The following is a 23,246-nucleotide window of genomic DNA, read 5'->3' on the forward strand; positions in this document are numbered from 1 at the left end:
AACATTTGGCCATGAATGGCTAGCCATGGTATCAGCTGGGTCCTGGGCGCACACGTGTGCTTCGGGGACCTAGACTTCATCATCATGGTGGGAGGAGAGTTGGCATTGGCTCACGCCGCCATCCAACCCCTCCCCTCTATCGGCCTCGACTACGGGAGGCTTGAGCGCCAGCTCGACGTCTCCCTAGGACCCCAACCGTCCAGGGATGACCCACGCCGCCTCTCCTTCTCTAACGCCAACATCATGGCATGGCTCACCAAAGGGGAACCCCTCTCTCTGGAACACCTCATACGGATCGCCCCGACAGTGCTTCTGTTCGGTCTCCGCAACACCGTGGCGATCGTTAGCCACCTTGTGACACAACGCATGGTCCCACCTCACACGAACGACGAATTCATGGGGATGATCGGACATGTCGTAGAATATTTCGACGACCTCCTGGCAGAGGAGCCAGAGTCACCCTCTAGCACTAACTCCAGCAGGGGAAGCCATCACCCTCTTGTGAATGCTTCATAACAGGTACCCCTGAGGGCACGTCAAAAGCATCCATGAGGGGGAGGCGACCCCAACAAACGACCTCAACGACAAGGCCGAGAGGGAGACAGCGGCCCCACCACGCAAGCCGGTGGAGCAACTAAAAGCCCAACATTGAGAGATCGAGGAAGCGTGACTCTAGCTCGAGCAGGAATGCACGGAGCTCGATTAGGAGATCGAACGCCACGGAGACGGTGGGCGCATCCGCGCCATGGCCTGCGACACGAATCGGAGGATCATCGTCGATGATGAAGCCCTCCCTCGCTTCACCTAGGTGAGCCAGGACATCACCGCCACGACGGCCTTGCTCCTTGGCCTTCCAGAGGCCGCAGCGCCAAAGGATCGTTGGGCCTACCACGAGATTCACACACTGCTCGAGCGTGCGGTGGCGCGACAGGCCAAAAGCTCGTTGTCTTGGTGACGTGAGCTCGACGCTAGCCAGCGCACGCCCTCGAAGCATCTTGGCAGGGATGCGTCGGTCCACCAGGAACCACAAGGAAGTAGGCAACACACCATGGTCCCGGTGCATCAGTATCTCGGCCGCAACCGTGACGTGCGCAACACCCTCGATGCCCATAGACGCGCCTACGATGACCCGAGAGAGGCAGCCAAACACGTCTATCACCCTCGTTGTGGCGGATGCTACGACAGCGGCGAGGACCAAAGCCTGAGCCTCGGCCTGCTGGGGCCTCAGGCCTTTGGCTAACACATCCTCAACTTTGCCTTCCCACCAAGGTATCGACCACCAACCAATATCCTGAGTACTCTAGGGTAACAAACCCTGGACTATGGCTCAAAGACTATCGGGCTTGCCTACCAAGACGGTGGTGTGGATAATGATGAATTCATTATCCGCAACCTTCCATTGTTCTTGGCCGATTCGGCAAGAACCTGGTTGGAACACCTTCCGTTCAATAGAATCCAAAGTTGGGCGGACCTGAAGGAGATCTTCATGGGAAATTTCCAGGGCACATACAAGCACCCTGGGATCCCATGGAACCTCAAGAACTATCGGTAGAAGGCCGGAGAAACCCTCTGTGGGTACATCCGATGCTTCTTCCGGCAATGCAATGAGCTCCCTAACATCGCCGACGCCGACGTTATAGGAGCTTTCATATCCAGGACAACCTATGAGTCTCTGGTTCACAAGTTGGGACATAAGGCCTCGCGAACCACCAAGGAACTCCTGGACATCACCACCAGCCATGCCTTAGGCAGAGAAGCGGTCAGAGCCATCTTCGACCGCTTCGATGGCAAGGTGAGGCAAGATGAGGACGCCGGCTAGGCACCTCCAATCATCCCGCTAAAAAGAAGAACAAGAAGCAACGACGCGAGGGCTCACTCGTGGTCGCCGCTGACCGGAGGGGCGGTCGGAAGCCTATAGAGGGCACTATGAACCATTTCAAAAAACTACTCGAGGGGCCATGTCCAAACCATGCTTTCCTGATCAAGCATCTATACAAGGACTACAGCCTCATGCGATGGTTCTTGTCTGAAAGCTCCAACAAAGGGGAGCACAGAAAGGGCCCTGACCCCACCACGGACGACGCCGAGAGGAAGAACGATAACTTTCCAATACCAGATGGCTACCTCTTGATCTTTGGAGGATCAGAGGCCTATGACTCCAAGCACCACCAGAAGATCGCACGCCGCGAGGTCTATGCGACCGAACCGGCCACAGCCACCTTCCTCCGGTGGTCAGAATCTGCCATAACCTTCGACCGGACCGACCACCTAGAGAGCATCCCACAACCGGGGAAATATCCTCTCGTGGTCAACCCAATCGTTGGTATGAAGTGCCTCACCAAGGTACTGATGGATGGGGGCAGCGGCCTCAACATCCTATACGCCAAGACGCTCGACGCCATGGGCATCGACCGAGCGCACGTCTGGCCGACCGAAGCGCCTTTCCACGGTGTCATGCCTGGAAAGTAGGCCTTGCCACTTGGATAGCTTGATCTGCTCATCACCTTTGGGGGTCCATCCAACTATTGGACAGATACCCTCACTTTTGTAGTGGTTGGGTTCCACGGAACCTACCACCCATCCTAGGGCGACCATGCTACGCGAAGTTCATGGCCGTCCCCAACTACACCTACCTCAAACTAAAAATGCTTGGCCTAGGCGGGATCATCACCGTTGGCACCTCCTTTCAGCGCTTCTACGAGTGCAAGGTTGAGTGTTGTGATCACGCCGCAGCAATCGTCGCCTCTGCAGAGCTCGCAGCCCTCAGGAAGGAGGTCGCCGAAGAAGCACCTGACCCCAAGCGGTCGACCGGATCCTACGAGCCAGTGGAGGGCTCTAAGAGGTCCTCGTAGACCCTAGGAGCACTGAGGGCAAAACGGTGCGCATTAGTACCACGCTTTCCTCTGAATAGGAAAGCGCGCTTATCGGCTTCCTCCGCGCCAACAAAGACATCTTCGCGTGGAAACCCTCGGCCATGCCAGGCATTCCGAGGGAAGTCACTGAGCATGCCTTGAAGATTAGCCTAGGCTCCAAGTCAGTGAAACAACACCTACATCGCTTCAACGAGGGGAAACGTAGGACCATCGGCGAGGAGATCGCAAAGCTTTTGGTGGCCGGATTCATCAAGGATGTGTACCATCCAGAGTGGTTAGCCAATCCCATTCTTGTACATAAGAAGAGTGGGAAATGGAGGATGTGTGTTGACTATACGGATCTCAACAAAGCATGCCTAAAGGATATGTTTCCTTTGCCGCACATAGAAAGATAGTTGACTCTACCTCGGGGTGCGAAACCCTCTGCTTCCTTGATGCATACTCCGGGTACCATCAAATTGCGATGAAAGAGTCCGACCAGCTCATGACATCTTTCATCACCCTCTTCGGATCATTCTGCTATGTCACAATGTTGTTCGGTCTAAAGAACGCTGGGGCTACATACCAACGCTGTATGCTCAAATGCTTTGGGGACCTCATCGAGTGGACCGTTGAGGCCTATGTTGATGAGATCGTGGTCAAATCCAAATGGGTTGACCACCTCATAGCCGATCTTGAGAAGACCTTTGCAAAACTCTGAGCGAACGGCATCAAACTCAATCCCAAGAAGTGTGTTTTCGGGGTCCCGAGGGGCATGCTGCTTGGTTTCATCGTCTCCGAGCGTGGATATCGAAGCCAACCCAGAGAAGATCTCAACCATCACAAGGATGGGCTTGATTCAGAACATAAAGGGGGTACAACGGGTTATGGGGAGCCTCGCCGTGCTTAGCCGCTTCATCTCATGCCTCAGCGAATGAAGTCTCCCCCTTTATTGACTTTTGAAGAAGGCTAATCACTTCGAATGGACATATGAGGCCTAGGAAGCACTTGACATGGTTAAGCAGCTCCTGACAATGGCCCCGATCCTAGTTCCTCCCACCGAGGGAGAACCCCTTCTGCTCTACATCGTGGCCACCACGCAAGTGGTCAGTGCCACCCTGGTAGTGGAGCGGAAAGAAGAGGGGCACGCCCTCAAAGTACAGCACCCTGTGTACTTTATCAGCGAGGTCCTATCCGACTCGAAGATCCGCTACCCCCAAATCCAAAAGCTTCTGTACGCTGTACTCATCACTAGGAGGAAGCTATGCCACTACTTTGAGTCACATCCAGTGACAGTTGTGACATCCTTCCCCCTCGGCTAGGTCATCCAAAGCCAAGACGCCATGGGAAGAACCATGAAATGGGCGCTCAAGCTGATGGGTCAGGGCATTAAGTATGCCTCTTGGACAACCATCAAGTCCCAGGTGTTGGCTGATTTCATCGCGGAATGTACCGTGGTCCAAATGCCACCGACGATCGTCGATCAAGAGTACTGGACAATATACTTCGACGGATCGTTGATGAAGAAGAGTGCCAGCGTGGGGCTAGTCTTTGTGTCGCCCCTTGGGGTACGCATGAGGTACATGGTCCATCTCCATTTTCCCTCCTCCAACAATGTGGCCGAATATGAGGCGCTCATCAATGGCCTACGCATTGCCATCGAGTTGGGTGTCCGACACCTCGACATTCAAGGAGATTCCCAGCTGGTCATCAACCAGGTCATGAAAGAGTCAAACAGCCATGACGTCAAGATGACCGCACACTACCGAGAAGTCCACCGATTGGAGGACAAGTTCAATGGCCTCGAGCTCAACCACATCCCGAGGCGTCTCAATGAGGCGGCTAACATGCTTGTGAAAGCAACATCTGGCCGAGAGCCAGTGCCAATGGGTGTCTTCGCCAGCGACCAGCACAAGCCCTCGGTTTGCTACGAGGAGTCAGAATAAGGCGGTGACGGTCTCCAATCCTAGCCTAGGGTTGACCAACCATCGGCTACATCCGGCTCTGTGGTCATGGAGCTCGAAGAGGACCCAATGACAGAGCCCGATCCTCTAGTTGACTAGAGGACGCTCTACCTCGACTACCTCCTCTAGGACACACTACCGACGGATAGAACGGAGGCTCAACGGCTCGCACATCGCGCCAAGTCCTTTGTTCTTGTGGAGGGCGAACTCTACAAGCGAAGCCACACTGGGATCCTACAGCGTTGCATCCCCTTTGAATAGGGGAAGCGTTTGCTGGGCGATATCCACGGTGGGGTCTGTGGTCACCATGCTGTGCCCAGAACCCTGGTCAGAAATGTGTTCCGATAGGGCTTCTACTAGCCTACCGTAGTAGCCGATGATGAGAAAATTGTACGCATTGTCGATGAAATATGGTCGGCAGTCCACCGAGGGGGGTGCCCGTGGTGGTAGATTGTCGGTAGACGGTGCGTGTAATTAGGAACCAGATGGTTACAGAGGCACAAGACACAAGATTTATACAGGTTCAGGTCGCCAGTGTGGCGTAAAACCCTACGTCCTGTGCTCTGTTATTTGTATTGATCTGGGGTGAGATCTGTTGTCCTCCCTGAGGGGGACCCCTGCCTCTCCTTATATAGTCTGGAGGAGAAGGGTTACAAGTAAAGTATCCTATTTGGTACTATTACAATATCTAGTACAACTTATAATCTTGCTGTGCACGCCTCGATCTTATGGGCCGGGCCACCTCGGATGGTGCGGCCCATGTACTATCTTGTGGTACCCGGGGGTATATACCCCACAGCTAGTCCCTGAGCGCCATGTATTCTGATGCGACACGCCATTTTAATCTTCTCCGAACAGTGAGGCTTGAGTTCTTGACATCTCCGACCACCGTTGTCGCCGGAGAAGTAGGTTGTCCGAAGAATGTATGGTGCTCTTAAAAAGAAAGAAAAAGATTTCCGTCCTGAGAAGTGTGCCCACTTGTATTTCTGAAAAGAAATATAAGTGCGTCTTGAAGCGTAGCGTCCTTGATCATCAGAGGCATAGTAGTCGAAAAACAAACACATTCACCGCAAGGTGAAGTGTGCCCACTTAGTCCCCAAGCCTAGTAGTAGGTGACATAGGCACGTGGTGCCAGGGTCTAAAAGAATTCCCAGTTAAGTTGAGAATCCAATCGTCGTATAGGAGATACGAGATGCATCGGCAGGTGCATCATACTGATGTAGTCCCTGAGCTTGCTGGAAGGCGAGGTATGAGCCTTGTATCAAGGTCTAAGTGAGAAAAAAAATATCCCAACTGTATGCGAGTTGCCAGTCACATGTAGTCGAGACGCAAAGTCCTCGAGCCATGGTCGAAGAGTGGTCGAGGCAGTCCCTGAGCACAGGTCGAGGAGCGAGCGATGAAGTCCCCGAGCCGTGGTCGGAGAGTGATCGAGGCAGTCCCCGAGCACAGGTCGAGGAGCGAGCGACGAAGTCCACGAGCTGTGGTCGCAGAGTGATCGAGGCAGTCCCCGAGCACAGGTCGAGGAGCGAGCGACGAAGTCCCCGAGCTATGGTTGGAGAGTGATCGAGGCAGTCCCTGAGCGTAGGTCAAGAAGCGAGCGACGAAGTCCCCGAGCTGTGGTCAGAGAGTGATCAAGGCAGTCCCCGAGCACAAGTCGAGGAGCGAGCGACGAAGTCCCCGAGCTATGGTCGGAGAGTGATTGAGGCAGTCCCCGAGCGTAGGTTGAGAAGCGAGCGACGAAGTCCCCGAGCTGTGGTCGGAGAGTGATCGAGGCAGTCCCCGAGCGTAGGTCGAGAAGCGAGCGATGAAGTCCCTGAACATAGCTCGAAAGTCCTGCAATATAAATATGTAGAATGGTAGTACATGATGTACAAAATAATAAATTATGGAGAAAAAATCCGCGATGAAGAAATAACGTTCAGCAGTCATGAGCATGATGTGATAAAGCAGTTGGTGCTTTGTAAACATCAGTGTTAATGTGAAGTTTGTGTTTATACTTAATATAAATTGCCCGACCAGTTAGTATGTAGCTGATTGTCTAGCCCTAGCTAGCCCGTTAACCATAACGCGGGGCGCGGAGCCCGTGCACATGTAGGATGAACAAAGCGTCGCTAAGGAGCCACTGCCGACCACCCATAACGCAGAGGGCAGACGCTCGTGCACGTGTAGGGAGGAGCCGGAGATAGGGCCTTTTCTGAAGACATCGAGCGTCAACATGACTGGTCGAGGATTTGCATTAAGTATAGCTGTATGTTATATTTAAGATCGTATACATGGACAAATGTTATTTGAAGAATAATCATGACGAGGACGTTTGTGGAGAAACGTCATAATGAAAAATTATATTAAATATAAATATTAGAAGTGTACTTATCTTTGGATAGAAATCCGGTCGATGGCGATAAAGTTGTCCGATCCTTGTACTTTTCGACCTGTTGTGACGGTGGTCGCGGTTGTCATAGCGTCGTCCTTCGTGGTGATCATCATTGCGACGTGGTCTGGTGGTCAGAGCTCGGCAGAGCCGCTCGGGACGTGGTCTGGTGGTCGGAGCTCGGCAGAGCCGCTCGGGGACATGGTCGACGTGGTCTGGTGGTCGAAGCTCGATGGAGCCGCTCGCTGGTCGGCTGCTGCTAGAAAATACTCCGTACAAGTGATGCATATGCATGCAAGCCTGACTCAACTAACTTGCATGTCTTGTAGATGTATTTGTCCTTGATTGCTTGCTGGTTGATTAGCGTTGCATGACCTTCAGCTACATCGTTCATGAATCTGGATCGTCTTGTTATCAGAGATTGGAGGTACATGCAAAGCATGCACGTGTTTGCTCCTTGCTTGATCTGCCTTGCCGCACGGTGCGCTGACCACGAAGTCTTGTCCGACGGAGGCTTGGGGTATCATGAGTCTTGATGTGTGGTCGCTACGAGTGGCGTCGTTGCCTAGGGACAAGGCCCACCGATACGTCGATCAAGATCTTCATGCAACACTGCCGAGGGAAGCCTGCCGCGAGGAGCCGAGTCACCGTGGACAATGTATAGATAAAGAAAATTGCCATCTGATTCGCCGAAAGATCAAGCACGCACAACCCCTAAAAGGGGACCCCTACCTGGCGCGCCACTATCGACGAAATATGGTCGGCAGTCCACCGAGGGGGGTGCCCGTGGTGGTAGATTGTCGGTAGATGGTGCGTGTAATCAGGAATCAGATGGTTACAGAGGCACAAGACACAAGATTTATACAGGTTCAGGCCGCCAGTGTGGCATAAAACCCTACGTCCTGTGCTCTGTTATTTGTATTGATCTAGGGTGAGATCTGTTGTCCTCCCTAAGGGGGACCCCTGCCTCTCCTTATATAGTCTGGAGGAGAAGGGTTACAAGTAAAGTATCCTATTCGGTACTATTACAATATCTAGTACAACTTGTAATCTTGCTGTGCACGCCTCGATCTTACGGGCCGGGCCACCTTGGATGGTGTGGCCCATGTACCATCTTGTGGTACCTGGGGGTATATCCCCCACACGCACCTACAAAGGGTGCTAGTATTATGCTCGACAGACTCACCTACCAACCCAAGCACTCTAGACGATCCCCATCACCTGGCCGTTCGCAGTCTGGGGACTCTATCTGGTTGGACCACTCAAAAAGGCGCTCGAGGGCTACACCCACTTGCTTGCCACCATAGACAAGTTACAAAGTGGATAGAAGCTCGACTGATTTCCATGATCAAATTCGAGCAGGTCATACTATTCTTCCTCGACATCGTCCATCGCTTTGGAGTCCCAAACTCCATCATTGCAGACAATGACACGTAGTTCACTAGCAAGAAATTCCTCTGATTTTGTTATGAACATCACATCCACGTCGACTGGGCCTCCGTAGTGCACCCTGGACGAACGGGCATGTAGAATGCGCAAACAGCATGGTCTTATAGGGTCTCAAGCCTAGGATCTTCAACCGGTTGAACAAATTCAATGCACGCTAGGTCACCAAACTTCCTTTAGTACTCTGGAGCCTAAGGATAACCCCAGTCAAGCCACCGGCTACACGCCCTTCTTCATTGTCTATGGTTCTAAGGTCGTCCTCCCAACTAACCTCGACTATGGAGCGCCAAGGATCAGGGCATACAATGAATAGGGAGCCGAGGCATCCCACGAGGACGCCATGGACCAGCTAGACAAAGCATGAGACATCGCCCTCCTCCGCTCAGCCAAGTACCAACAGGCATTGCAACGGTACCACAGCCGATGAGTGTGGGGCCGAGCCTTCAACGTCAGGGACCTAGTCCTCCGCCTCATCTAGAGCAACAAGGACAACCACAAGATCTTCCCACCGTGTGACGGACCGTACGTTGTCATGGAGGTACTCTGGCCAGGCACCTACTAGATAAAAACCATCGATGGTGAGATCTTCACCAATGCCAAGAATATCGAGCAGCTACGTCGCTTTTACCCCTAATAAATTCACTCTTTTTACTTATCAGTTTTGTTATCAAAACTCCCCGATCCTTCATGACATCCGACCCCAGCAAACAACAGGGGGTTGGGCCTCACTCGGGGGCTGATATGAGTATATTTATCCTACAAACATTCTCTATGTCTGCCCTCTTTTCTCATGTTAAGTCCTAGGAGCTAGGTTTTCGGGAACAAGCTTTGAGTAAAACTGGGCAGACTGCGAGACACCTATGCCCTAGCGGCTACGACGCCTTTGCTCACCAGCGTGATCAGAGCTAGCTCACCCACACTACGAGCTTTTATGACCTTAACTATGGGAAGGGTCGGAATGCACTAAACCTCTTTTACAAAAAGAGGAAGAAGAGCTAAAAGGTTGTTTGCTATAATGAAGAGCTCATCCATTTTGCACAAATTTGATGCTTGGCTTATCCACCTAACTAAATTCTTGCACAGGATGTTCTCATCCTCTATTTCCACAGGGAAATCTTGTCTCAATAGGTAACGCGAGTTGATCGGGTGGCTTGGCCACTAACGAGAAACAGATAAGGAGCAAGTGAGATCACGCTCATATCTGGGGAGGCTTTCCGAACCCATCACTCTTACCATCGAGGTAAACCCGGTGCCCAGGTCGATCAGATGGCTCAAGACCGCTACCAAAAGATAAGCATCCTCACTTACTTTATTTATTAATTTCATTACCAAGCCTCCGACCTCAGCAACAGCAGAGGGTCAGGAATTGCTTGGGGGCTGGTGAGGGTGTATATTCGCTAGACATTCTCTCTGCCTGGCCCCTCCTTACATTTAAAAAACTAGAGGCACGGTATGCAAGTGCAAACTTTGAGTAAGCCAAGCCAGACCGCTATGACCCTATGGTCCAGCGGCTATGGCATTTTTGTCCACCAGCGCCATCAGAGTCTTTGTCTCCGCACTCTAAACCTTAACCTCCACCTTCTCGAGAAGGATTTGGAGGGGCCTACTTATGGAATCTCCATCAAGGAGAGGCTATCAGGTCATCCAAATCGATCGAATGGCTCAGGCCACTACCGAATGATAGATACGGAAGAATGGGAGGCTCATGCAGGTTACACCAGTTCCATCATGAACATTGGACCTAGACCCCCACATGGACATATCCGGTAAGAACTCCTAGAACCCGTCACTCGTGCCATCGAGGTAACATTACCGACCCCCGCTATTTCTTTATATAATCATTCATACACTTACCTCATACATCCAAACATCGCATATGCGATTGCTGTATCACAACGCTTCGCGTCGCGTCATGAAGCAGTAGTCATATCATTCGATATGAGCGGCAACTAACCGAGGTTCGAAGGCCGGCCACGAAGGGCTTGAGGCTGCCTCATGTCAAACAGAGCCAGGGGAGAAAAACCGAGATGAGCCCTAGCGGCCTTGCTCGACCCCGCTCAGAAGCGAATAGGGACATCTCGACCATTCTCGTTCGATTCTAACCTCAAGCCACACCCACAAAATCTCTGTTGAGGAGAGACCAATGGGCCACCCGAGCCTATCGAACGGCTCAGGCATCTACCGGGACACGGGTTAAGAAGTAGTGGAATGCCACATGAGGGCTCTACCAACCCCGTCAGTGGATGACGGACCCGGATTCCACTCGAACATGCCTGTTAGCGAGCTCACCGAGCGTGACACTCGAGCTGTTGAGGCAAGTGTCATTAGCTCAGCCCCTCTGGTTGTGGAAACTGAGGATGGGGTGGTGCATGAATCATGGCTGACCCCTACCGAACCCCACAGGGCTCAGAGGCTCGAGCCGCCCGATCCTAGATTGAAAGACTAGGGGTCGAAGGCCGGCTCACGGAGGGCCCGAGGCCGCCTCATGTCGAACCAAGAGCTAGGGGGAAAATGCAGATGAGCCTCAGCTGAAACGACCTGATTTCAGTGAAGGGAAATCCACAGAGTCGAAGTGTATTATGACCGTTGTAAATCATATTACCTAAATTCTAGTCGAATACCACATCCATACAACAATAATATCATAGTACATAGAGTGCAGAATTACATAAATTATTACATCGCCGCATTGGCAGAATCAAAAGTAGCATTCATTCAGAACATCTTGAAGATAAGATCGCCAAACTCGAGCGTAGGCATGAACCCCTCAACCGTCAAACTCCTCGGAGCTATACTCCTCAGCAGAACCTGTGTGCCAAAATTTATCAGTACGATTTGTACTGGCCACTCCCACCCTATGAACATTGCTTTGTGGAAATTGGATGCAAGTTGGATATAATCAAAAGGAACCTATAAGGCTGGGGTCTCCTATATATATATTAGCATATCAAGTATATAATAGTATAGTCAAGTTTTAACACCATTCCCACACATTCCACCCCATTCCCGTCTAGAGCCAGGTTTCGATCCTAGGATCAATATACCACCATCTCCATGTCATCACCACATCACCACCATACCATCGCTCAGTCGATAGGCCGACTCCCTCTCGGCACTGCCTTAAGGTTTGTAGCCCCTGGCTACGACCGACACTCTCTCACGGGGGAAGAAGAGAAGGACTCATCTCTCTATCTAGTTTAAGCGAAACCTAGGAAAGGTCCATAGCCGACAAGTCGGCACATGTATCGATCGATCAACCATACACTCTGCAGAGGTTTTACATAACCACAAGATCCGCCTTCCTCGCTGATCGTCATCAACTGGGCTGATTCCGGCCACTTGCTAGCCTAGGATAATGCCACTCTACCATTCAGCCCTGGTACACCCCAAGTCTAGTCTGCGGCGGCTAAAACTGTGAGTCATGAGCCGGGTCCACAAGGTCTCCATGAAGTCTCAGAAGGGTGTGGGGGAAATCCTCCGTGCCCTGTACCTCCTTACACTGTCCGCTATCAACCTAGCAGTAGTGGCAATATCCTGCCAAGTAGTCCGGCCGTCCCGCACCATATAGGGCGAATGGTACATAAGGCTTCCCGGTGAATCTGAGTACTAGTAAGTCCTTAGGGATGACCAAGCCAGAATGTCTTCATCAGGGTTTCCATTTGCCGTGCCACCACAGCATCTCCATCTCGGACTCCTCCCATCACAGGTTCACACCTAGGACCACCTCATATACCATTTACCCGCCATAGGTATCCATTCCAGGGGTGCCCAGGTAGCACCCCATGGCAAGACTTGCCCCAGGCTCATCATATACTCCAACTTGGTTGACACAACCCTCACCCTCCACACACCCAAGTCACACACACAGCACTCTCCCCATAGTCCAGATAACATCAGTTTCCTCCACGCATTTAGTATAAGCGTAGTAGAAATATAAGCAATGAAATATAGCAGTAAGCATGTGTCTAGCCTAAAAGCAGGGTATGCAGGGGTAAGGTTGCATCAAGGTAAAGGCCATCAAGTAACCATACTACCATGCAAGTCCTATCATAGTATGATTATAGCAGTAAAGTAAAGCAATAGCAGTTCTATATTAGCCATGCATAATAGGTGCTATGAGATTTGGGTGGGATGTGGCACCTTCAGTGTAGTCATCTCCATTCTCCTCACGATACTCACGATCCTCGTCCATCTGGTTCTCCTCCGAGTCTACAATGATCGCATTATAGTCATGTTAGCGACGTCTATAGAATAGCACAAAGAAGCAATGAAAATTCAAAAGAGCCAAATGCACGCAAACATGGGTTCATTGCGTAAAGCTCGATTTTAGATGAATTTTGGTCCTAGTTTTGTATTTTTCTGAGGTCGTATGAATTAGTTATGAATTTCTGAAGTTTAATTCCTCTCTGAAAATGGAAAAGGCCAAATTAATCCTGGGCTGACACGTGTCATGCTGTGACTGGTCCATGTGGCATGTTGACGTCAGTATGACGTCATTGGCTCGGCTCTAAGCTGACAAGTGGGGTCCTACTGACGTCAGCTTGACATCAGCATGACGTCAGCAACGTCATCTGTTCTGATAAGTGGGGCCAGGGTCTCTTGGGTCACTGACCTGTGGGTCCGGTCAGAGTCAATGTCAAGTCAACGGTCAACGGGTCAGGGTCACTAACGTGTGGGGCCAGGGCTGCTGACGTCAGTAGCTGACGTCATCATGACGTCAGCATGATGTCACCTCGGCTGTGTTGTTTCTAACAGGTGGGTCCCGCGTGACGTTGTCATGACGTTAGCATGACGTCATTTGCTGACGAGTGGGTCCAGAGTCCCTGTGACACTGACATGTGGGGCTAGGTCAACTGTCAACGTTGACCGGTCAACGGTCAACCAGGTTGGGCCTCGACCGGGCTTTGGTGGGCCTAGACTGGGCTAGATTTGGGCTGGGTCGGCCTGGACATGTGGCAAGCTGTGGCACTGCCACGTCGTAGCCAAGGGCCCCCACTAGGTTTGGTTCATAGGCACGGTCCACAGTGGACGCATGCGCCGGTCTACGGTGAACCGTGTCTCCTTCCGGTGAACCGCGTCCACCCTCCTTCTCTTCTCTCTATGGTCTGCGTGTACCGGGTGCAGGCGCATGCGGCCGGTGGGGGAGCCCTCTGCTTCCATCCCTGGCATGCTCCCACCGGTGGTGTGCTCATCGGCATGATCCTATGGTGGCGCTGGCGTTCAATTAAGGTGGGGAAAAGCTTCCCCAGGCCATGGCGAACACGATGGTGGGGTCTAGGTGGTGGCCTGGGCTTTCTAGGGTGTGGGCCACGGCGGTCGATGGCTTGGTCGTGGCGGTGCTCGTCGGCGGGGCAGCTAGGGGCTGCTCCAAGGGTCTTGGTGCCCTGTTCCCATTCAGACTGCTAGCGGGCGACCGGGACAAGTGACGACGACGACCAAAAGACGTGGCAGAGTCCGCGCGCGGTGATGGTGCACGGCGAAGCTCCGGCCGAGGTCCGGTGCTCGTGGCCAGGGCGCTGTGGCCGGCTAATGGGGTCTCGGTCTACACGGCTACCCTCCGGGTGCCCTGGTGGTGCTACAGCTGCGTCCTAGTCCGGTGAGGCAGCCGGGTGCACAAGTGGTGGCCACGCCATGACGGCGGTGTTGGGAGCGTGACGTGCGCGTGCTCTGCTACGGTGTCTAGGGGCTAGGAGGGGTCTTAGCAGCGAGGGGCTCACCGTTGGTGTCGAAGGCGAAAGGATGGCAGTGCAGTGGAGGGTCGTGGCCGTGAAGATGGAGGCAGTGCAGTGCCAACCCACGACCGTGATGAAGACGACGGCGTCATCTTCGGCTGCGACGACTTCGGTAGCACGCGGGTGGCTCTGTTCCTCCTCTCCTGATCTCCTTCTCGGCCCTCTTCTCTTGGTGCGGTGCGGGCTATTGGGCCACCAAGCGGCGGCGGTGGCTGAGGGAGAGGCTAAGGCTCCTGGGTCTTTTATAGCCGAGCTCCATGCCTCTAATGGCGATCGGCATCATGCGGTGGGAAGGCGCGCGACACATCCGACGGTGGCGTGAGGTTGCGTGAGCACGGCGCGAGGGGAAACAAGGCCATGCCCCGGGCATGACCCCCTGGCCCGCTCCTGCCAACGCTGTCGGCCTCCAGTCGCGTGGACGGTTGAGGCGTGGGCGCGAAGAAGATGAACAGGAAGGCCAACAGGTGGGGCCCGGCGGGCAGTGAGTGCAGCTCAGCGTCGCGCGCGCGTGGTGCACGGCTGGGCCGACATGCTAGGCCTGCGCGAGCTGGCGTGCTGGCGTGCTGGCACGTTGGGCTGGTGTGGTCGGGCCAGGCCTGCTTGCGGCTGCGCGTGGGCCTACGAAGCCGGGTGAGCGAGTTGGGCTGGCTGGGGAAAGAAGCAGGCTGGGCCGACCGGTCACTTGGGCTGCGAGGCCGGCTCCACCCTTTCCTCTTCTTTTTATTTTTCTTTTCTTCTCCTTTGTTTGAATTCAAATTTGGTTTTGGAATTTGAATTCAAAATTGGTGTACCCTATTCATGGGAGTTTTAGATATGAGACCCACAACATTCTTTTATATATATATTAGGAATTTATTTTAGTTATTTTGTATAACAAAAATAAGTGTAGTTTTGTTATACAGAAATGGAAATGGTTTTCTCTTTAAACATTTATTCTTTGGTTTGAGTAATATTTACTTTATGGTTTATTTCTTTAAGGGAGTTGTTAGGCATTACATAAAACAAATGAAAATCCAAATCACCATGTGAGTTAACAATGTATGCTATGCTTCATTTGTCAGTATTTAAATAAACATGATTAACATGTGGCATGCCATGCTTACGTGTTGACTTGGGTTGGGGTTAGACCTAATGCATCTCTTAGGTTGGGTTTCTATACATGACACTCATCAACACATGGGAGTTTTTAAGAAAAATTTTGCAGTTGGTATTTTTGGTGTATGGATTTTTTTGGGGTTGTTACATCAACGGCCTGTGCCCATCCCGCTTAGAAGCGAACAAGGTCATCTTAACCTTCTCGTTCGATCCTAGCCTCTAGCCGAGCCCATAGAATTCCCATTGAAGGGGAATCTATTGGAAGGCGGGTTAAGGAGCAACAGAATGCCATATGAGGGCTTTGCCGACCCCATCACAAGCAACAGAACCAGATTCCATTCGAACATGCCCGTTAGTGAGCTCACCAAGCACGTCACTCGAGGCACCAAGGCAAGTAACGTTAACTCAACCCCTCCAGTTGTGGAAACTGTGGACGGAGCGATAGTCACAAAAATGAGCCGACCATTGAACGAATCCCCACCATGCGCGGGGGCTTGAGGATGGACTTGCAAGGAGACCTAACGCACTATCGCAGAATGATAGCTAAGATCCTAGGGGGAGGGTTTGTGCAAATACAAGAGATGCATTCTCCTAAGTTTCACTATCCTCCCCTCGATTTTCAGTGACATCCGACCCAAGCAACGGCAAGGGGTCGGATCTCACTCGAGGGCTGATAAAGGTATAAGTACACCTTTTCTAAAATAGTCATCATGTCAGACCTCTTCCTCACGTTAAGCCTAGCGACAAAGTTTGCGAAAACAAATAACTAAGCATGTCTGGTTGAACTACAAAAAACCTACGCCTCGGCGGTTATGGTGTCATTGCTCACCAGCGTGATCGAAGTTTTTCCTCTTACACCTTGAGCCCTATGGTCATAACGAACGGAAGGGTCAGAATACGTGAGCCCTTCTTTTGCATATAAAAAGAGAAGAAAACAGGTTCAATCAAATAAAACAAAGTTATGAAATTATTTTTATGATACATAAAGGTCGGAGCTTGTTCACAGATTACAAAAAGTGTTCAACCGACCTATATGACTAACTACCCCCTCCGGGGGAGAACTATGTCTTCAACTTTGTCTACCAAGTTCCATGCGAGAGGAGCCACCACCATCTCCATCTCATCTAGCTCGGAGGCTTCGTAGCCAGGCACGAAGCCAAGGCTCATTGCCTCCAAGTCAATATTGTCCGTGAAATCAAAGCGAGCGATGGTGAAGGCTTGGGTGATCCCAGAGCGAAGAGCTTCCCTCTTGAGTTGGCACACCCGTGCCATGATATCTATGGCACGTGATGCAAGCGAGCTAGTCCCCTCCGATCATGCCATCTCTAGGTCATCGCAGACCACTCCGAGGGCAGCACACAGGAGATCATGCTCGTCGCACTCCGCCTAAAGGCTCCTCCATGCCTCGGTGAGCTCTGTGGCCAGCCCAGTAGAGATGCTCTCGGCCTCCAGCCATCGGGTTGCTGCAGTTCCAAGCTCAGCCTAGAGGGAGCCGATCCTCTGCTGTGCCTCATCGCGCTCTCAGGCGGCCTGGCCGTGCTCCCCGTGGGCCACGTCGTGCTTCGAGCGGAGCCTCTCCATGGTCTAGCACAGCTCGTCTCGCTCCTTGCATAGCCGGGCAATAACCTCGGTATCTAGGTTCACCCTCTGCTACAGGGCCATGAACCTCTCCTCTACTCCTAGCTTGAGCTCCCTTTCCTTCTCTACCTCAGCCAGGAGGTTGAGGATCCGCTGGCGAGCCTCGGCGTCCCTCTGGAGTAGCTCAACCCGCTCCCTCTGGACTCTGGAGGCCTCCTCCTCATCCTATCGCGCCCTCGCTGATAGTTCCTCAAATGCCTTCTCGGCCTCCTCCATGTCCCAACGGGCCTCGTCCTCCCATAGCCGGAGACCGACTGCCTCATCGGCTACGGGAGTTAGCTCGGCCATCCTCTGTTGGGCGGCAACAAGCTGGGTGGACACATCCCCTTGCAGACGGGCCTCATCGATAAGGCGGTCCTAGCTCTCCTTCTACTCATGAAGGAACCGGGATTTCTCCCGGCTGCGAGCGATATGGGACTGAAAAAACAAGATGGTCGGAACACAAAAACACATGAATAAAGAAGAGGGCGAAAAGCAAGATTAAGTGAATACCCGGCCGGTGGGAATGACAACGTCGCGCAGGGTGCCCCTGGCCTGGTTCAGAGCTTCTAGCATGACCAAGATCCCCTCGTTGAGACTCTCCCTCTCTATGCTCTCAGTAGCATCATCGAGCAAGAAGAGTGTCGATGTCGGGTCTTGCGGATCGATCCACTAGAGCAGAGCCTCGCCACACGTAGGCGAGTGGCTGCCTCCCAACACCAGGGCCAAGGGCGACCCCCCGCTGGTCCTCTCCACCACTGCCACGATGCTCGGGGACCACTCGGCCATGTCCCCCTCCGTCCGGCCCATGTCGAGAGCCATCATTTGGGCCGCCAAAGGTGCAGGTCGCACCGCTGCCTCGGGTGCCGCCATGGTGGTGTCCGGCCATGGCCCATCTGTCATGGCCACCACCACCTCCACCTGCCTTGGTGAGGCCTCATCTGGCTACATCGCGCCTACCGGGGTCGGCGCCATGAGCGTGATCGGAAGCTCCAACCGACCCATCATCGGCAGCGGCACTGCCTCCATCACCAGTTCTTTAGTGACCTCCGAGGGCGTCCTTCAAGCCCCCACGCCTGCTTGTCCTGGCGAGGGCATGGGTGCCACTGCGGGTGGCACTTGATCGGCCGATGAGGCAGTGACGCTGGCACCACTCCTGCCCGAAGCGGGTGCGACATCAACCGACAGCCGCCGCCTTGCCTGAATGGTGACGCTCTTCTTGGGAGCCAGTGCCAAAGACTTGCCCTGTCTCGGGATGCTATAAGAAACAAAAGGCATGAGTCATGCTAAAAACAGAGAAAAATAGAGAAAACAAAGGAGTTAATGACTTACATCGGTGCTGTTGGGCGGAGGATGCGTTTGGGGGACAAACCCCTAGGTCCTTGCTACACCTCATCGGGGCGGGGCCATTCTGTGCCCGTCCCTGCTCCTGGGTAGAGGGGTTTGCCTCCCTTGCATCCCAGGGCACGACGACGGAGCCACCCCCCTCCATCGACACCTCGAGCGCAGTGGCAGATCTGCCCGCCTTGGTTGGCTCTTAGGGCGTGACAACAAAGCCACCCCCTCCACTGGCACCTCGGGCATGGTGGTAGATCCGCCTGCCCCTGCTAGATCTTTAGGTGCGGCAGTGGGGCCACCCTCTCTGTTGGAACCTCGAGCGCGGCGGCGGATCTGCCTGCCCCTGCTGGTTCTGAGGATGGGCCGACGATCTAGCCCGCCTCCTCTAGCCTCATGCACTCGCCTCCCCCTGCATGGAATGAGAAGAGTCCCTACAAGGACGAGTGGATACATGTCAGTGTATCCTCGCTCTCCAGGTCATCCCACTAGGTGTCGGCAACTACCTTGTTGTCTTCCTCATCGTCGTCGTCGTCACTATACGTGTCCACCCCTCACTCCCATGCCCGCAGCTTCTACTGCTTCTTCCTCCTCTCGTCCTCCTTTGCCTTCCACTGCCGCTCGACCACGACACGGTTGGCCGCCATCACGGACGGGTCCTTCGGCAGTGGAACTGGGTGATCCATAAGAATGAGTTTCTTCGCTGGGTCCCCCTATCTCAATATCAGCATCAAGAGGTCGAGAGTTCAATTAAAAAGGAGCCACGAGGAAAGAAAACTTACAAAGACGATGTACCCTGGTTCCGACCGCATTGGGGGTGCCCCAGCACCAGATACACAAAATCAAGGATAGCATTGGCATCATCCCACAGAGGCTCCATCACCTCCTTGATGCATTGCGCCACTTTGGAGGGGGAGAGTGCTCCCTCGGCGAGCGTCATCCTGTCGAGTGATGCCCCGAGCGCCATCATGTGTAGGGGAAGTGCGCGCCTCATCAGCGGCATCACCCTCCACATGTGGTAGGCACCGATGATCCCCGACCCCTTCATGCCCCTCTCCTTTAGGATTCGAATGGTAGCAAGATGGTCCTAGATTCTCTTCTTATCTTTCTCTGGGAATCCCCACTTCCTCCATGAGTCCAGGACCTCTTCGATGAGGCGCCCGGTGAACTCTGGCAAGGGGAAGACTATGTCGTTCTTGATGTAGAACCAATGCGAATGCCACCCTTTGTTGGAGGTCGACAGACGCATTGGCTGATACTCGTTGACCCGATTGTTGCGGAGTTGAATGCCAGTGCATCCCATCGGCACGTTTAGCTCTTGCTTCTTCTCCCGCTTCTTTAGGAGGGTGACGGCGAAGAAGTACTACCATAGGTAGAAGTGGGGACTAATCCCTAGGAATCCCTCACATAGGGCGATGAATGCCACAATGTGCTAGATTCTGTTGGGATTAAGGTGCTGCAGCTCAACCTTGCAGTAGTGCAGCAATCCCTGAAGAAACTTGTGGCCGGGGGTGGCGAATCCCCGCTTGTGGAACTGAGCGAAGGACACTATATAGCCATCGGGCGGCGATGGCGCATCCTCATCCACGCGCAAAGAAGACCACGACGAATGAGGCCCTCTAGGCACTGGAGGGTGATATCGGAGTGGCACCATGGCTCCAATGGAGGATTGGAGTGGGTGGATGCGAATTCAACGATGGCTGAGACACGGATGCGGGAGGCTTAGGCGATTGGTGGTGGAGGTTGTAGATGCAAAGGCAAAGAGGTAAAGTATGAAACCCTGGGGGCAAACCCTTTGGTTTTATAGGGGCGACAGATGCGAGGAAGGCAACTATCCGCCTGGATCTGCGCGCCTGCCACGATCCACCACCATGTCACGTCATGGGATATGCGCTCGTAATCTCTATCCTTTCCCTCCGAAGGCGCACCGGACGTTTTGCCTCCTTGGGTAGACCAGATTTCTTTACCAGCAAAAGAGATACGGGTCAAAAAGCGTTCCTCTGGCCACCTGGGCCTAGGAGTTTGAGGGCTGGTCCATCAACGGTTTCGACGGCCGTCCCAAGGCACCCTTACGACAAAGCATGGGCCCATGAGCAGCCAAAACTTAGGCGCACAAGCTTCACGGGAGTCTTGGCCCACGATCGAGTCTCAGCCGGGCTGACCCTAGCTAGGTCCCCATGAACGGGATACTAGGATCCCAATTGAGCTATCCAGCTAAACAACCACCAAATCTCACGACCATACCCATGAAGGGTCCGACCTCGGCGAAGAAGAAATCGCCATCTTCAGGGCACGCCATGGGCAACAATAGAGGGCCAGGGCACTCAAAATCCTCTCTTTCGGAAAACCCTCCGAAGGAGTATCCTACTCCTCTACAGACTCGGGGGCTACACCTATCGGGTGCGCTCACGTGCACCTGCTGGCAAGTCAAAAAAACCTAGGCAATTCTACTCGAATCGCCCAGGGGCTCGGGGGCTACTGTCAGGGACCAATATTATAGTACCCAAAGAGGAGGAGCTAATGATCGTCAGCATAGATTCATCCGCGCGATCAAGAGCACGATTACACGGCTTGTCGGGTCACTCCTCGTCCGTCCACCGAGACCATGGGCCCCGCCTCAAGCTGAATCTAGAGGACTGGATCCGCCACGCCTAACGTCTAAGGGCAGACTCTGTCTCGCTCGACCCCCGAGGACTGGCTCTGCCTCGCCCGACATCTAAGGGCAGACTCCGCCTTGTCCAACCCCCGAGGGCTGGCTCCGCCTCGCCCAAACCCCGAGGGTTGGCTCTGCCTCGCCCGACGTCCGAGGGCTGGCTCCGCCTCGCCTGACGTCTGAGGGCAGACTCCGCCTCGCCCGATGTCTAACGGTCGGCTCCGCCTCACCCGACGTCCGGGGGCTAGCTCTGCCTCGCCTGACTCTAGGGGCTAGCTCCACCTCACCCAACGTCTAAGGGCTGGCTCCGCCTCACCCGACGTCTGCGTGCTGCTCCTTCATAACTACACGTGCAGATAAGGCAAGGCACTCAAGTCAACCGTAATACCGAGGACCATATCCTACACGCCTACAGGAAAGTACCGTCAGGATATGACAAGACGAGCGCTTTAAGCCCTTCCAGGCATGCCAGATCCCGAACAATGTTGTAGGCGCCGATATTTGTTTTACAGTGTTGTGGGCGCCGCCATTTGCCCTCAGGCGCGGATCCTAATGGAAGCATACGACAACCACTATGGTCCAAGAGGAAACTCACATCATCTACAGTAATGGACACACGGTCACTGCGCCGACCGCTCCCCGTAGGATCGCTGATCAGTACCCTGGTCCATCGCACCGCCCACCGGGGCGGGATGGGACGTGACCACTTGCTAACAAAGCCAGAACATGGCATCATCAACGGATAGACGCCCAGTGCAGCCCTATCAGGATCAGCGGACATGCACCCAGCATGAAGTTATCTCTGGCACCGTTTGTCGTGTCAGCGGGATTCGCTCAGAGGAAAATGAAGACCCGACATCTTTGAATGACCTCCTTGGCCTCTGGTTTTTCTTCTCTCTCACATCTGTAATCGTTGCGTCCCCTTGGTCTATAAAAGGAAAGGTAGGGCACCCTACTAAAGAGACAGATCGATTGAACACACCACGCATCACATCACACATAGCTGAGCAGCGACCAAGCTCTTAGCACCTATTCGATCTTTCCATCAGAGACTTGGGATCTTTCCCTCTCTCGTCTGTTTGTAACCCCTAATACGAACTGTTCATTGCAAATAACACGAGCAGCAGCCACAAACTGGACGTAGGAACATTCTACCAAAACTAGTATAAACCTTGTGTCTTTTTAGCACACCATCCGGACCAGACGCGCATTAACACAAATTTACTCATTGGTGTTTATTCGAAACACCGATAAGTATATTGCCCGTGCTAACACTACGGGGCCACATTAAATTCAAAGTTAATTCTATAAAATTTAAAGTAGACATGCACGTGCGACACGCACATGTCTAATATTTCATATGCAATGAAAGAATAACTACTGTTTTTCTTGCATTAAAATATGCATACAAAAAATGAAGCATCACAAACAACTTGTAGTAGGATAGCAGCCAATAAAAATTCAAAAAGTCAACATGAATTGCCTTTAAAAAGGGTTACGATATAATTATAGTCTCATACAGAAAGATTAAATTTTCTAAAGCATTGAATCATGACCTGAATATATACAAGTGCATCTTGAACTTTATTTCAACCTTAAATGAGCTCATTTAAAACAAAGAGAATTTCAAAATGGCACGATTACGGTCTATGGATCAGTTTCGTGAATTTTCATTTGATTTCACAGATCAAAATGGCAAAAGTACCCAAGCATCTAGATCACTTGTTCGTATTTCAGAAACATCATTCCAAGTATAGCTCTTTCACTGTTACCATCTTGCACATAGAGAAGATAAAGGAATACTGACTGCATGTCCATTCCATTTCCTAGTGACTTCTTGTGCAGCCAACCACAGCCCAAAAGCGAATCATTTTAGGAGGCCTGTGTATGCTCAATTAAGACTGTATCAGACAGCAAGTACCAATTAATTAAGAGGAAAAACACTCAAGAATGGACAAAGATGCGGTGAATATTTAGGTAAAAGGAAATGTTAATCACTGCGTTTAAGGTTGTTAGAATAGCTGTAATCCAAAGCTAGCAACTAACTTTAGGTTTTGAAAAACATATCTTAACAACCTTGAGGAGCCTTGAGGAGCACATTGTCGTTGTAGAAGAGCTGCAGCTTTTCCATGGTGTCAGTCAGGCGGTCCAGTGCGAAGACGGAATTGTCATTGCCGGTCT

The 23,246-nt window shown here is 52.6% G+C and overlaps 1 protein-coding gene across 1 annotated transcript; it reads left to right on the plus strand.

The window, feature by feature from the left end:
- Window positions 1–4,195: 4,195 nt before the first annotated feature.
- On the plus strand, window positions 4,196–4,798 carry LOC136524257 (uncharacterized). The gene has a single exon (XM_066517694.1). The coding sequence runs from the start codon at window positions 4,196–4,198 to the stop codon at window positions 4,796–4,798; it is 603 nt and encodes a 200-aa protein (XP_066373791.1).
- Window positions 4,799–23,246: the final 18,448 nt, after the last annotated feature.

The sequence above is a fragment of the Miscanthus floridulus genome, chromosome 18 (assembly GCF_019320115.1).
Source record: "Miscanthus floridulus cultivar M001 chromosome 18, ASM1932011v1, whole genome shotgun sequence".
NCBI classification, from domain to species: Eukaryota; Viridiplantae; Streptophyta; class Magnoliopsida; order Poales; family Poaceae; genus Miscanthus; species Miscanthus floridulus.

Coding starts and splice junctions, on each gene's coding strand:
- LOC136524257 (XM_066517694.1), top strand. CDS start 4,196: ATGGGAAGAACCATGAAATGGGCGCTCAAGCTGATGGGTCAGGGCATT.